At 37.0% G+C, this 16494-nt stretch overlaps 1 protein-coding gene across 1 annotated transcript; it reads right to left on the bottom strand.

Moving 5' to 3' along the window:
- Nucleotides 1-370: 370 nt before the first annotated feature.
- On the bottom strand, nucleotides 371-14743 carry cnn3a (calponin 3, acidic a). The gene is made up of 7 exons (XM_048174126.1): nucleotides 14501-14743; nucleotides 4128-4249; nucleotides 3585-3651; nucleotides 3111-3248; nucleotides 2209-2325; nucleotides 1674-1820; nucleotides 371-1581 (listed from the first exon to the last, which is right to left on the bottom strand). The coding sequence occupies exons 1-7, from the start codon at nucleotides 14555-14557 to the stop codon at nucleotides 1240-1242; spliced, it is 990 nt and encodes a 329-aa protein (XP_048030083.1). The 5' UTR covers nucleotides 14558-14743; the 3' UTR covers nucleotides 371-1239.
- Nucleotides 14744-16494: the final 1751 nt, after the last annotated feature.

Here is a 16494-nt window from a genome sequence, read left to right as displayed (position 1 = left end):
GACACAAGGAGCAGCTTCCAAACGCCTCTGAGGCTAGCCTCAAAAACACAAGATTTATGGCTCCGCTGTGATATTTGGGCAGAGTCAGCGTACATCTGAGGCTCTGTGCCACTTTAATTCACCCTAATAAAGGATACAAGAGCAAAGAACCAAATAACAAAATCAGGGCCGTTTCAGAAACCACACCTCAGCTTTACAAAGCAACAGCAAAGAGCTCTGGCGACTAGGGAAAAATGTGTTATTTAATCCTGATGAAACTGAAATCAATTAGGATTTATAGATTATCAAGCAGCTATTTTTAAATTTAAATGCAATAATGGTCAAAACAATAGACATACATGGAGAACCAAGTATTGAAGACATTCAATACTTTATTTATAACATAAAATTTATTCATAAAAGGAACAAATAACAGAAGGTTTATAATGAAAAGCAGGGCAATAAATACAATGGGGGAGATTTTTTTCCAATATTATGGCACAAAAAACTAAGCAATAGCGGAATGTTTTTGGTCGTCCAGTCAGCTAATCTTTAAAACGCTAACATTTGTAAAATTTCCAGGCATTTGGAATTCTAAAAGGAATGACTTAGGAAGGAATGTCTTCGGAAGGCTTTCAGTCCATAGCAGTCTGTAATGCGTTGGTGCAGAGCGGGATTTCAATGGTGGATTAGCTTTAAAAATAGCGATGCTGATTTTCTCTGTGATGCAAGGCCAAAAAAACCCTCAATAGACAAGGCGTGGGACATAAAACAAAGAATCAGACTGCAAAACTAGAATATTCTCTTTACAGGTCTCCATACTTCATAAAAAACACTTTAAAAACTTATAAAAGATCAGTTTCACCATTGTTAATGTGCGGTCACATTAGCGATATTTCAGTGAAATTTTGCAGGCAAAAAAACAGCGTAGCGATGTATAAAACACTCACTTTTAAACCAAGCAGCTTGAACATGAGTGAAATCTGAACGTTTTTGCTCTCACGCAAAACTCCCAATTGCGTGGGATTTCTATTGCAATGACTGGATTTTGCGCGCAAAATTTCACCTGAGCTACGGTAAATGTGACAACACCTCTAGGATGGCAGATCTTAGATATCTCACCACGCACGATCATTTTACCCAAACATATGCGCTGGGAGGGGAAGGGTAACTGTGAGAAGCAAAAGGCATTGCAAAAAACTTGCTCTGTTGATATACATTGTGTTAATACTGCTTTGACTAACAGCGCAGCACAGTTCTCTAGTAGTCGATGCCCTGGTCGTTGTAGTGCCCTCTGTACTCATCGTGGTATTCGCCCTGGTACTCCTCCTCCTGATATTCAGCCTGATAGTCACTATCGCTGATTTCTGAGCCATTCGTGCCTGTGCCTTGGCTGCCATTGGCGTGGATCATTGGCTCCGTGGGGGTGGCGCAATACTTGGGGTCGTAAACCTGCCGTCCCAGCCCGTACACGCTCATGCCCTTCTGAGAGGCCACTTTATTGGTTCCCATTTGCAATGAGATAGTGGAGTTGTCCACTGGTTGCAGAGCTACCTTCTGGTCATAGATGTCCCTCCTGGTGCCTGGGGCAGACATACCAGCCTAAAGAGAGACAGACACAAGAAAAACGTGTCATTTTTGAGCTTGACATGACTTGACAGAACTTGACAGACAAAGTCTGTCTTTGGGTGTACCTGGCTGGCTCCTTTATTGGTGCCCATTTGCAGGCTGATGGTGGTCTGGTCGTAGGGTTTCTCTGTCTGTGTCTTGGGGTCGTAAAGGTGTCTCCTGGTCCCGTAGGCGGTCATACCAGCCTGGCTTGCGCATTTATTGGTTCCCATCTGAAACAAAAGTTAGAAACACTTCAAAAAGTGCTTCAATAATCACGTATAGATGATCCTAGATGGTCAACCTTACTCTCCAATCAACCTTAATCTTTATAAACTACTCCCAGAAGCACATCTGCACTGATACTAGTTGTTTAGCTTTTTGGTTCTAAGTTTGGGTTTGTAATTAAAGGGTTTTAGGTTCAAACCCCACAACGGGCAATTCTTTATCTAACACTATTGTGGACTTGAGTAGCTGCCTAACCTGAGGTTATTTCAGTCACTTTAAATAAAAGCAGTAGCTAAATGAGTAATTTGTAATGCGTCTTCCCTTCCCTTCTTGCCCCAAACAATGATATTCATGTAGAAACATTACGGGTGTTTCAGGAAAAGTGTTTATAACCTGAAGTCCGATGACACACTGGCCAGCCTTCATCTTCTCGTCATCAAAATGTCTCTGCTGCTTGTCTGCGTATTTCACACCAATGTCGACATTTGTTTCCATGCCTTTGGTCTTTGCCTGTTGAAAAAGAAATAAACGTCTCATAGTTGCAAAATTTAAGATGTCAAAAATGTTTTTTTTTTGTGTGTGATTGCACATTAAACCCAATGCCATCATTTTACTCAAGGAAAGCATTTCTTTATTTATAATATTTCTTTAAATCACTTTTTACTTTTTATTAATAAGGGCTTTACCGTATACCGAACAAAAGACTCTCAGTGTTGGGGGTATCGCATACAAGTAAAGCAAGTTACTTAATCAGATTACTTTTCTCAAGTAACTAGTAAAGTAACGTATTACTTTTAAATTTACAACAAAATATCGGAGTTATTTTTTTAAAAAAGTAACGCAAGTTACTTTGTTTTCCCATGTATTGACTGACAGCTCTCTTGTCCCCATGTTGAGAGAAATCGAGAGTAAGTGCAGAGGTGTTGTGTTCACTGTGTAAACATGATGGTTATTGTAGTTCAAGACTAAATGAGAGCATACGTTACTCATCTCACTCGCACAAAAACGGATTCAGTGTTCCTCAAAATATACAAAAAACAGTGAAACACAATTCACTTCACTTTTGGTGTGAAAGGACCTTTACATTTGCCAAAAATAGAACTTATTTTGTTGTTACAAAACAAACAAGCAAGCCCAGCCCAGATGAGAAAAAGTAACGCAAAAGTAATGTAAAGCATTACTTTCCATAAAAAGTAACTATGTAATTAGTTACTTTTTTAGGGAGTAACACAATATTGTAACGCATTACTTTTAAAAAGTAACTTTCCCCAAAACTGAAGGGCTAGTAGACGTACCATACTGGCCAAAGCAAGAAGTGTGGTCTGGACTTGTGTCATGTTCCCGTTTTCGAAGAGGTCGTTGGCTTCAAAGATGTCACTGGGCTTCAGCCCGTAGGCTAGGATGGCTTTGATGAAATTTCCAAGGTTCTCTAGCTGAAGGAACAATGGTAACAGTAAATCTATGTTTCTCAGAAAAATCATTGGTTACCTCATTTTCAGATAAAAGCGTTAGAGATGAATCGAAGATGCATGAATGGGATCATTTATTCTTACAGATTCTTCAGAGCTTTTATACTAAAGGGTCTATCTGCAGTTGTTAGGAGCTTCTGTTTTGTGCGTCATGTTTTCTCAGCTGCCTGTCCTAGTATTTGGCAATAATTTGATTTGAACAATGTACTGTAAGTCACTTTGGAAGAAAAACGCTTCTCTCTTTTCAAAGGGGCTGATCTGGATGAAAACAAAGACCTCAAGAGTCTTTGAGAATGTTACCTTATGCCAGTTTAACTGTGTATGGTTTATTTTCCTTATCGATCCAGGCTGAAGTTTGTTTATCAGTCTGAAAAGAATAAAAACAGAATCATTTCAATTAATTTTGTTTTCCATAAGCATCACATATATATAAGCTTCTTGTATGGGCACATTAAAGGTCAAGCGTGTAATTTCAGTGCTACTAGCATGACCAAATGGAATTGAGAAAATAATGATTGGTCAGTCAAATAGATAGTCCCGCCCCAAATTCATGTCATTGGTTGAGCCACTGTCATTACATCTGGCCGGGACGCTCAAACAAGAAATGTTTTAATAGTCTCCTAGCCTGAAAATGCTGGTGTTTAGTAGGTTTAGCTGGTCAGACAAGTGGTCTCCCATTGTGACCAGCTGAAAATTGCCCAAAACCACTCTAAAAACAGACCAACTGGGAGAAAATCCAAGACCAGCAAACTAGCTTAGGCTGGTTTAAACTGTTTTTTTGTTTGTTTTTCAGCAGGGAAACCTTGCCCACATGGCCAAGTATGTTTATGTTTACCAACTCACTCGCACAGTATGACGCCATCCTTGAGGCCTTTCTGAAAGCTGTCTCCGATCGGCATGCCGGTCACCTCCTCGATCCAGAAACGAAGCTCCTCTTCCTTCTGTAGGTCATATTTCTGTGCAATCTGTGAGAAGAAATAAGCCAAACAGTGAGTCGGCCAATACACATCAGTCAATTATGAGTCAAACCGGCTCTGCGGGATAAGAGTAACGTGTCCTGGATAATCTTCCTTTAGATTCTACGGTTATGTGTCACATGCTTATCTCACCTACTGTAATGTCAATACACTTTGCTGATCCTCGCACACAACGTGTTTGACTTCAAAACACATGACAGAACCAAAACAGCAGTTTGAAACATTCAAAATGCCTCTTTGTCTGTTAAAAACTGCATTAGAGCAAACGAAAAATCATCAAATGCAGCTTATTTAAATCAGATTGCCAATAAAAAACTCTTTTCTGGCTTCGTTTGGATTTTTCCTTTATGAATAAAACTGTTTGCCTTTAAAGCATGTTATTCAACGCCGTCATGCGATTCCGTCAGCAACAGAGCATAAAATCCCCACAAAGAGTCGCCGCATGAATCTATTCTGGCCGTTTCGCTCTTTCTCAGGACTTTTCTGACTGTAAATAGCACCGTTGACCTGCTGACATTGAATAATGTGCTCGGAACGGACAACTATGACTAACAACAGAACAAACTAGATCCTTAAAAAAATGCCTGAATGAAATGTTAGAGTTGTTTGTCTGTGAAAAAGCATGCTACGGCATTTGCTAAGGTATTCGGAGGGGTTTTTAGTGCATTGCTATGGGGTTGCTAGGTAATTGCTTACTGGTCAAAAGAGCCCATTCTTGTTTCAATTATATTCTGGTCATAAATATGGCCTCAGTTGCATGATTTGAGGCATCAAAGTTTAATAGTAGGGTTTAGTAAGTGGTTATTCAAATAGTTAATAGTAAAAGCTAAGCATGCCTTTGAAAGCACTTCTAATTAATATAGACCCTCAAAGTATGTTTTCTTCTTCATGAGTGCTAAACACTACTTCAGCTTCAAGTATAAACCTTCAAAAACAGTTTACACAGTTTTTTATTATGTAAATACAGAAAAGGACATTAAATACTTCAGTTTCAACATTTACAGCAAGTTTAAACCCATTAAATGCAGCTATTAATAAAAGTTCCAGGAAGTGGAGGCTCCACTTCAAGTTCAGTGTTCAGGGTCAGACTGTACAAAGACAAAGCTAAATGTGGCTATTAAGACAAAGGGACAAAGAGACATACAAGGAAAACGGGTGGAGAAGATATTCTCAGCGGTAGGCACTGGACAGAGGCTCCTGGAGATGTCTCACTATCCAGCCAAAACATGATAAGAACTTTCCTCATGTCCTTCGAGAAGCTGTCTGCTATCTCAAACCTTATTTCCAGCACAAACACAGCCTTAACTCTTCAGATTTTTAACGGAGACACTTCCTTAGTTCTCTTAGTGTTTAGCTTTTGTTTTAGGTTCTATGCTAATTGCATATGTGCACTAACAGCAATCTTTTTTGGTCATCATGGTAATATTAAAGGGTTATTTCACCCAAAAATGCTTTTAATTACTCACCCTCATGTCGTTCCAAACACATAAGACTTTCGTTCATCTGTCCCTCCATTGACAGTCTACGCAACTACCACTTTGATGCTTCAAAATGTTCATAAAGAGATCGTAAAACTAATCCATATGAATTGAGTGGTTTAGTTCAAATTTTCTGAAGGGACATGATCGCTTTATATGATGAACCAATTGAATTTAGGCTTTTATTCACATGTAAACATTCATCAATGCACACATCATTTATGTAAACGGAAGCTCAAGCAAGTTTGCTTGATGCATGCGAGAACCAATGAGGTTCATTCATGTGTGTTACGCAGCACAATTGAGCTTCTGCAAGAACCATTGAGGTTCATTCTCATTTTTTTCAGGATTTTTTGATTAATAGAACAGCATTTCTTTGTAACAGAATTTTTTGTAACATTGTAAATATCTTTACTGTTACTTTTGATCAATTTAATGCATCCTTGCTGAATAAAAGTATTTATTTCCTAAAAAATCTTACCGAACCCAATTATTTTTCAAGTAAACAACATTAATATGAACTTTACTCTACTAACAAGTCATGTTTTAGGGTCAAATCAGGTAGAAAAATCCCCTTAGGGAAACAATTTAACAGTTAAAGTGGCACTATGGTAATAATTCCTTGATTATTGAACAAGTACCATGAACATACTATGGTATTATACTATTTAAACACAATGATATTTGAATATAATACTAATTTAGAATCACAACATTTATGAAAGAGGTCTCAACAATGTCTCAAAATGTGCTAAGAATCACCAAAGTGATTTCAATATGATACAATAATGTTTCAGCTCTAATCTCTTACTGTTTGCCAACAACTGTCTCATTTGTGCCTATTTTTATTTTTCCTGAGGGATTTAAGATATAGCTTGGGGCCCATAAACTTCCATAGAAGGTCTCTGAGCAAGCTGAAGATCAATCAGAAATCCTCCCACACTAAAGCCCAGCAGTCAGAATGTGAGACCACTAGGAAAAAATGGTGTGTGGGGTGTTGTGGCAGTTCCCTTGTGCAATTTGAGGTCAGCCGAGATGACTTTTCTCCTATAATGACAGACAAAAAGCTAAACCGTACACAGTCTCTCATCTCTGAAGGACTGCAGAACTTTTGGTATGCTTCAAATAGTTCAAAAGAGCACTGGATGATTTCAGATGTAGTGAGAGACAAAGAATGTTATATATCTGATATAATAAGCCATTGACTGGGGTGATTTATACTAGACATGAATCGGAAAATCAAAACTGGCAAAAGGAGGGGAAAGAACAGAAGAGCTCCACAGAGAGACTGAGGAAAGATTGGAGAACCATGTGCCTGTCTTGTCCTTCCTTCCAGTCCACTGGGAAACCAGCCAGTGGTAGAAAAAAAAGAGAGAGAAAATGTGGAAAAGTGACCCTTGATGGAGATTTTGGAGGCATTTGAGGAAGAAGAACATTCTGGAAGGTTGTGGGCTGATCCCGCTGGAGTCCGACCTCTAACTCCCCTCCCCCACTTATAATTCTGAGAGCTTACTGATGACAGCACAAAAACCGTGCAAACATCTGACTAAAAAAAGGTCGGGGAGAGAAAGGGCTCTCAATGTGACACGATCAATTCGACAAACAGTCCCTCAGAGATCGATAAAACAGTGATGACAATGGAGGAGGGGAGGGGTGACCTTTTCACCTTGGGTTTTTATGCTAAAAACACATACAAACACAGAAATATATAGTTTAGCAATAAGAGAAACACATCTACAATCCTCAAACAAAATCATCTTTGTTTCAAAACTAACTCAGCTTCTAAAGTCAGTTTACAGAATGATTAAGAACATTACCTTGCAAAAATAAACTTGTTAAACAAATGAACGCACTCACTTACCCTTCTTCTCTGACTAATTGTGAGTATTGTGCTGAAATCATGCGTGCCTACTTAATAGCATGTGAGCAACTAGTTCAGCCAGTATTAGGCAATATTTAACCATGAGCTCTGGAAATACCCAGCGAACAGACAACATGGAAAGATTTGCTCTACTATACCTGTGAATTCAACTGGGTTTTCAGATATGAAAAAGAACTGTTTAAATCACAAATGACAGACAACATTCATCCTGAAAAATAGATTTTTACATTTTGTGTAATATTCTCATTCAGCAATGCTAAGGGCGGGGGGGGGCATAGCTAGATGATAGCTGAGCGGTTGCCAGGTTTGCATAACAAAATCATCCTAATTGCTATTCAAAACCCACCCAATCCTTCCCAGGTAAAAATCATGTTTCAGGGTGGGGGTGAGGAAGGGGGTTCGCGTCAACCTGCAGACTAAAATCCACGGCAACAGTGTAAAAGTAGCCCAATTCTGCGGAAAAAACGTTGACTTGGCAACATTGATGGTTGCTTTGGTGTTGCTAGGTGATTCCTAGAATGTTCTGATTGGTTGCTAGGCCGTTGCTAGAAGACTGCTAGAGCGTTTTGATTGGTTGTTAGGGCATTGCTAGGTGGTTGCTAGGGTGTTCTGAGTGGTTGCTAAGTGGTTACTTACTGGCTTCAATCAAAAGAGCCTACCCTTACGAAATCTTTATATTTTTAATGAATAAAATGTGTGTAATATCAAAGTCCCTTTAAGACAAGACATTTCACTCGGCGGCCATCTTTGAAACGCCTCTCGGGCATCCTGGGCATCATGCAATCTCTTTGAATGGGGAAACATCAAATTCTCCAAAACTGTTCGCCAACCTTACGATTAAATTTCATATTTGAAATCGCCAATGAAATCTAACAACAACCGGCTCATAAATTTAGTTTCTAAACGCTCGAATCATGACAAAAAAAACCTGTATTTTTTAGACTGGATCAAGCTAATGCGCATGCGCAGACCTAAATGCGCGTCTCTTCTGAGGCGCGCGTCTGACTGTTTCTATAGAAACCGGTGATTCTAACGGCCGCTGAAGTGACGCGATGACTTTAGCAGTCGGCGATTGGCTCTTATTTTGAAGGCGGGACTTATTCCGCCATATTGTGCGTTACACTTTCTCCCATTCAAAACAATACGAGTGACACGTCTTGTGTTATTCTATAGTCTTTGGTAATATTCAGAACCGCAATTCTAGGGAATTGCTAGGCGATTACTAGGGTGTTCTAATTGGTTGCTAGGATATTGCTAGGTGGTTCTAGGGCATATGTGATTGATAAGGTGTTTTGAGTGGTTGCTAGGTAATTGCTAGGGCGTTCTGATTGGTTTATGGGGCATTGCTATGCAGTTGCTAGGTGATTGCTACAGTGTTTTGATTGGTCGCTTGCGTTTTGCTAGATGGTTGTCTGGGTGTTCTCGGTGGTTGCTAGGTGGCTAAGTTAAAAAAGCCCATCCTAACTAGATTTTATGAAGAAAATGTTTTTTTGCTAGTGCGTTTCAAGAAGGTTGCTGCAGCATTACTAGTTGGTTGCTAGGGTGTTTTCAGTAATTTCTAGTAGAGCTGCATGATTCTGGATTTTTTTTTAAATAGATCACGTTTCTCCCACGATTTCTAACAGACAACTAAACACAACAGTCAAAAATATTTAATTAATTTTAATATTTTTTAAAAATCTGTTTTAATGAAACATCCAATGACTCGCTCATAAAGACTTGACTTGTTTCATTACTGTCTGAATCAGCATTTTTGAATGAATCTCTTGAATGACAAATACATTTTTAACAGTCACTCGTCGCCACCTACTGGTGTATCGATGTAATTGATACAATCTTTATTTGAAACGTCACGTTTCAAAGGGTATTTACTCTATTTTGATCGCTACTGTAGACATCGGTGTTTATATCTGAACTATAAACGTTTCCTAGCTGTGATAATCTAAATTATTGCAAGACAGAAATAATGATACTGCGATGTTAAAAAAGACTTTGTGAAGCTGTTTTATATCTATACATGACAACTGCTCTCTCTGGCTCAGCAGCAGCACCAATGCAGATTTAAATGTTCGCTGTGATCGTACTTTTCAATACGATCAAGTTTAATAGACATAGCCAAATTGTTGTAACTTAAGGAATAAGATTGCATGGGTGTTTGAATCGAGATTGCGATATTTTTAACGATTCATCGTGCAGCTCTAATTTCTGAGAGGTTGCTGATGTCTAATTAAATAGTAATAGCACACCTCTTCTCAATAAACCGCATGATTTTGTATCATTCATGTGCGCCATGGGATGAGTTAAACACCAAGTGGTAATAATAATGAGGCTTGACTTAATCATCACCAAATATGAGACAATAACAAAAATGACACACCACAAATCTATTAAATGCTTCAGAGTGGGGGAAAAAGCTTTGGCTAAAAGGCTTTCAAACCTTGAATAAGTGTTATTTTAAAATATTAAAAAAGCCTTGACTATGTTTACACTGTTATAAGATCCTGCTGAACAATAGACGGCAAACAATAGCCTCAGGAAAACACACTTTCCTGTTCTTCCTAAAATGGCAACACGGGGTTAAATCACTGTGGCCACACTTTGCAAAGCCTCATCCAATCCTAGAAAATATTGCTGATCAGCACATTGCGGGGAATGTAATGGCCCCTCACTGGGCCCGCTGCCCATCAGCAGTCACAGTATGGCGGTAAAAGTGTTTTTACTCTGAGGATCAAGAAGGAATGTGGCTTTAAAGAGCGACGGATCAAAGCCGTCAAGTTAACCAGGTCTGGGTTTACCTAAAAATCGCTGTGATCGCCCTATTCTGACCTTCGGCCTCTCCCAGGACAACGAGGATTGAACTGTGCCCCAATTCTGGCATATTTTCAAAGCTTGCATGTCTGTCTTGCAGTTAAGATAACTGCAGAATGAGATGAGCGTGAGAGCCAAGATTAATATAAATTTATTACAGCCTGAAAAGTTTTTCCCAGGCCTGAGAAATCAAGGTATCAGTTGAACCACATCCAAACATTACAGGGGGAATTCCTGCATATTTATTGCTCTGACAATGGAAAAGTCTTGGAAGCAATGTACAAGACAATGTATTAAACTAACAACTAAACCGAGCAACCAAAATCGAAAATATTTCTATTAGAGCTGCACAATTAATCATTAAAAGATTGCGATCTCGAATTCAAACACCCACGTGATCTAATTCCTCATTGACAGCGATTCTCCTGTGTCTATTAAACTTTTGACAAAAATCACACCAGAACATTCAAATGTGTACGCGGTATGAATGTATAGGTATGAAACAGCTTCACAAACAGTCTTTTTAGCATCACTGTATGGTTATTCCTGTTATCACAGAAGTACTGGGATAAAAGTTTATAGTTCAGATATAAACACTGATGTCTATGGTAGCGCAAATAAAAAATTGAGCATATCACCTTTTGAAAGTAACTTACCGCTTCAAATAATGATTGTAGCAATTACATTGCTACACCAGTAGGTGGCAACAAAGTGACTGTTAAAAAATCCATGTCATCATTGATCATTCATTGAAGAGATTTGTTCAAAGACGCTGATTCATCCAGTAATGAAACAAGCATTTATGAGTGAGTCAGTGAATCATGCTCAGAATCGTGGGAAAAGCGTGATCTCTATTTATTAGAAAAAAAAAAAAAAAAAAGTGATTCTCAATTTATCCAGAATAGTGCAGCTCCATCTTGGAAGCAACGTACAAGACAATATATTAAACTAACTACTAAACAGAGCTACCAAAATCAAAAACATTTCTAAAGAACATTGCCAATGGCTTCCAAAAGCTCTCATTCAGGAATGGTTGTTCTTCTATCTACTGTCTGGGGAAAACAACATGGTAAAAACACATGATGTGATTAATATAATATAACACGACACGAATGGTCATGATAAAAATAGGTTGTTAACTGACATCTCTTCCATGTGTAAAAATAAACCAGCCTGAACAATATCTTCACTGTGCTGAATTTAAACAGAGGATGATGCTTTGGCAACAAGCCCGTAACGAACGACCCCTTGTGTCTGCTGTTACGTAACCAGAGAGAGTCATTAATTTGATTGGTAAAACATCCTTTCTATTATGTCATTTGTGGCTTCTATTTTAAAGGAATAATTATATTTGACAAGGTGGCGTGATTTGTTGACATTTACAGGCTGATGTACTGGGAAACTAACATTTCTAAATCTCACGGTGAGCTTCGACTTCCCACATTTCCAAAGTTCAGCCTGCAGGAAAACAAAGGCAGAAAACAGCTCTCGGCTTTCAGCAGAGCAAGAGTGCTGATGAAACTCAAGGAACGAGACAAACAAGTCCTCGGAAAGCACATGACCTATAAAAGGTTTGAAATAAACACGGTTAAGAACGTTCTCGTAGTTCCAGGTTAATACTGATTGAAAGGTAGGTATTTATCATATGAATAGCGAAAAAAAAAAAAAAAGTTTGCTTATAAAATGTGAACTTATTGAGTAATTTTAACTTATTATTCATTTAAAGAATCCTGAAAATGTATCATAGGTTCCAGAAAGAAATATTAAGCAGTAACAACATTTTTTAACATCTATAATAATAAGAAATGTTGCTTGAGCATCAGCATATAGAAGGATCATGTGACACTAAAGACTAGAATAATGATGATGAAAATTCAGCTTTGTCATCACAGGAATAAATTACATTATAAAATATATTAAATAGAAAACAGTTATTTTAAATTGTAATAATATTACTGTTTTTACAGTATTTTGATCAACTTGATGAGCATAAGAGGCTTCTTTAAAAAAAAACTGTCAAGTTTACTAACCTTAAACTTTTGTATATGTGCTCAAAAAGTGAAATGCAAAATATAAGGATTTTCAAAATGCTGAATATACATTAAATCGCTGATAAATGCCTGAACAGTCAGCATTACAAGTTTTACTAGTATTACACAAGAACAAGTACTTGCCAAGATCAACAACTCTTTAATGCAATAAACATCATAAGTGAACTTCAAAAAAAGGACCTGTAAGCATGTAAAAAGGACACTTTTCCTGTAGCCTTTCACTGTCCAAACAAGTAAAATGGAAAATAAGTCATGGATTAAGAAGGGAAATGGTGTAATGGAACTACTTTCCACTAGAAACATAGACACATGCTTTTCATTTTATACATAAAGGACCCAAAAATTTGAATTCTGTCATCACTTAGTTGTCTTTCCAAACCTATACGACTTTCTTTCAGCTCCGTCACACAAAAAGTGAATTTTTGAGCAACATCCTGTCCACGCTTTTCAATGACCATTGAAATTGCAAGAGGACCGGAGTTCAAAAATGGCAAGAAAGCAACATGAAAGTATTGTCATGCATGTTCTGAAGCCATGATTGACACCTTCATAAACGTTCATGAGAGAAGTAGCCATTTGTGAATGAATCGTTCTTTAGAGATGGATCTTTTCAATGAATCAGTTCATCCAGTTTAACAAAACCATTTTGATGAAACAGATTTGATTCTTGAACTCAACAATTCTGGATGCAGCAGTTTACTGCTCACTGAAGAAAAGATTATCAGAGAATAACAACTTAAATATTTGTAGGTTTGTCACACAAAGCTAGAAGACCAGGAATCTAGCACAAAAGTTATAAAGACTACTTTTAGTGTTTTTGCATTCTTTCTAAAACTTGAAACCTCCAGATTCATTGCAATTCTCTCTTTGTGTTGATGAAAAGTCATAAGGGTTTGAAACAAGAAAAAGGTGAGTAAATAATGACAGAATTTTGACTTCTGGGTGAAATATTTCTTGTAAAGCATCTGGCTGTAAAAAGCAACACTGAATAATTGAGCTAAATAGGGCATTCTCGCAATGTACACTTTGACAGATCAAAGCCATAAGCTGAATGAACCGGATTATACACATCACAGCTGTTCCGGCACTGTCGTCACATTTTAGGAATGCCTAAAATTCCAAGATGAAATCCTTACTTCCGAAGGGGTTGGATGAAAGAGACCTACCAGGATTGTTCACTTCAGAGGTGAAATATTAAATTCTCTACAAAAGAAGAGTTTAATTTAACTGTTGAGATGAAAACTAAGATTACTAGAGTCTAAAATAGCACTGATGATGTCATGCTTAGGAAATCTGAATGGGGGTGTCATTCTTTACACTGAATCACTGGCTTTATTGCATACAACATCCTGTCTGATCAATATGAGGGATGATATACCAATGATTTCCCAAAATGAGCCTCCTGCTACTTTTGATGAGGCCATTTTCACTCAACAACATCTAGAATAAAATATCTTTTTATATGAGAGTCATATTAAAAATCTAAAACATCAGAAACTGGCTCTATGATCAACTTGAGGAGAATATATATCTTTTCTGTTGTTCATATGACATATTTAACATGATTTTTATATCAGAATTTTTTTTATTGGGGGATGCTAACTTAGTAGATGGAAATTTTCCATTTTGTCCACTTAATTCAATACTAAACACAATACATCATCTAAAACATCATTTAAATAAAATATTATTAGTATTATTATTTACTTATTGTTATAATTAATGATCCAATCTCCACTTAAAGACTCAATGTAACGTTCATGGCCATGTTTAAGTCTTACATAACGAATAAAATAGGGAAGAAAGAAAAAAAGATACATTTAAACTAAACCATATTAAAAACAAACTAACAATAGTAGTATCATGCACAATAAACAATTTTTTTAAAAGTAGCCTACAGTAATATTCCCAAATACTGATCCTATAATACACACCACATCTGATAACCTTATCCATACATACCAAAAACGTACACATGCATAAATGAATATTAAAAACAAAGAAATAAAGTTCAGTTTACCTTGTTTTTAACCTCCGCAGATAACCCGTAGGCTGGTCCCTTGTTAAACTGAGTCATGATTCACTTTTTGAGTTTTATCCTAAAGTCAATGAACTGACCAACAGAGAACGAGTAAAGTAAAGTCCTAAAGCTGAGGTAAAAATCACAGTACAGACGATTCGGCGCTCCGTGTGCATGAATAATCCGCGCGCACAGTGAGTTTACACAGCAGACACTCTCTCGCGCAAAAACTTCTAGCTTCTATCGCGGATTGGGGTGGAGCGAAATGACTTGACGAACCTCTACAGCCAATCAGAAGCCTAGGCTCTGCATAGTAAAGCGTCTATTGTTTCTCTGGCTCTTGGTGCCAGTGGCGAAAGTAATAGATCACCTGGCAAAACTATTGACCGAGTTTCTGTTTACTGGAACACTGTGGCTTATCTCTACAAGTGTATGGTGTAATAATCCTTTCTTTGACGTTTTCGATGCTTTGTTGGCTAGTTTGATAGCAGCAGTAACAAGATAAGCATTTCACTGGGAACTTTTTTTTTAACTAAAGTCAAATTACAACATTACTTAAGGCTTAACAGAAGTGCTTTCTAGAAAAATAATTTAAAAAAAGCAAATAAGACACCAGACTTTTACTGCTGTAACAAAAACTATAGTACAATATTTTGACAAAAACTGGTTATTGGTGTAAAGCATTGCTATATATTTAATTCAAATGGTTTTCTTTTCACCTATAATGAGTTTTTGGCATATTATAAGATTCCTGTAACACCAGGGGACTATGCAAAGGTTTTTGGAGCAATATCCTCTAAAGTCTGCATGCTGTTCAGATTTCAGAAAAGATTTAACATTCAACAATAATTAACTCTTATGTATATTTGTTTTTCTCTTAATTCAAAAAAAACAGATCTATAAGAGAGTTATTTCAAAGAAATATTATATGTTTGCCTTATATTTACTCATATTGGAATCGGTTGACAGACAATATTGCTTGGAAAAGGGTCTGGCTTATACCTAATCAATATTTAATTACAAACAAAGAGGTTTCAATCAAAATTATACATAGGATTTACCCCGTGAAGCATTACCTTGTAAAATTTTAAAATGATATTGACGTTAAAGGCACTTTTTGTGACAATTGCCCTGAAACTATGATTCATCTGTTTTGGCACTGCCCATTGTTAAGACTATTTTGGCAAAATATTTGTGATTTTATAGCAAAAAAATATTGATAACCAATCTGTGCTGTTATGGAAGGATGTAGTATTTGGTCATATGGAGAATTATAGAAACAAGCGCATCCAGATTTATATAAAAAACTTTATACTTTTAATGGCAAAGTTTCATATTCATAAATGCGAGTTTTCTTGCAAAAAAAAACATTTATATCTTTTAAGAAAGAATTTGAACATTATATTGACTCTATACGATATTCTTTGAAACAAAAAGCAGTTAAAACTTTAAAAATTTAAACGATATTTCTTTCTAGGTTTTAATTAAGCCAGCTCTAGTGTACCTTTGTTTGTTACATATATGATGTTATATATTGTACTCTGATGTCTCTGTAACACATTTTCGAATAAAAAAAAAATTAAAAAAAGCATTGCTATACAGTGGGTATGGAAAGTATTCAGACCCCCTTAAATTTTTCACTCTTTGTTATATTGCAGCCATTTGCTAAAATCATTTAAGTTATTTTTTTTAAATGTACTGTACACACAGTACCCCATATTGACAGAAAAACACAGAATTGTTGACATTTTTGCAGATTTATTAAAAAAGAAAAACTGAAATATCACATCCTAAGTATTCAGACCCTTTGCTCAGTATTTAGTAGAAGCACCTTTTGATCTAATACAGCCATGAGTCTTTTGGGGAAAGATGCAACAAGTTTTTCACACCTGGATTTGGGGATCCTCTGCCATTCCTCCTTGCAGATCCTCTCCAGTTCTGTCAGGTTGGATGGTAAACGCTGGTGGACAGCCATTTTTAGGTCTCTCCAGAGA

This window comes from Megalobrama amblycephala, linkage group LG22, assembly GCF_018812025.1.
Source record: "Megalobrama amblycephala isolate DHTTF-2021 linkage group LG22, ASM1881202v1, whole genome shotgun sequence".
NCBI lineage: Eukaryota > Metazoa > Chordata > Actinopteri > Cypriniformes > Xenocyprididae > Megalobrama > Megalobrama amblycephala.
This window is presented reverse-complemented; position numbering and strand designations above follow the sequence as displayed.

Excerpts from the sequence above, each read along its gene's own strand:
- cnn3a (XM_048174126.1), bottom strand. The coding sequence starts at position 14,557 with ATGACTCAGTTTAACAAGGGACCAGCCTACGGGTTATCTGCGGAGGTT. Across the intron at positions 2,326-3,110 it reads TTCTTGCTTTGGCCAGTATG|GCAAAGACCAAAGGCATGGA; the intron begins GTACGTCTACTA and ends CTTTTTCAACAG. Across the intron at positions 1,821-2,208 it reads AGTGTGTCATCGGACTTCAG|ATGGGAACCAATAAATGCGC; the intron begins GTTATAAACACT and ends CTTTTGTTTCAG.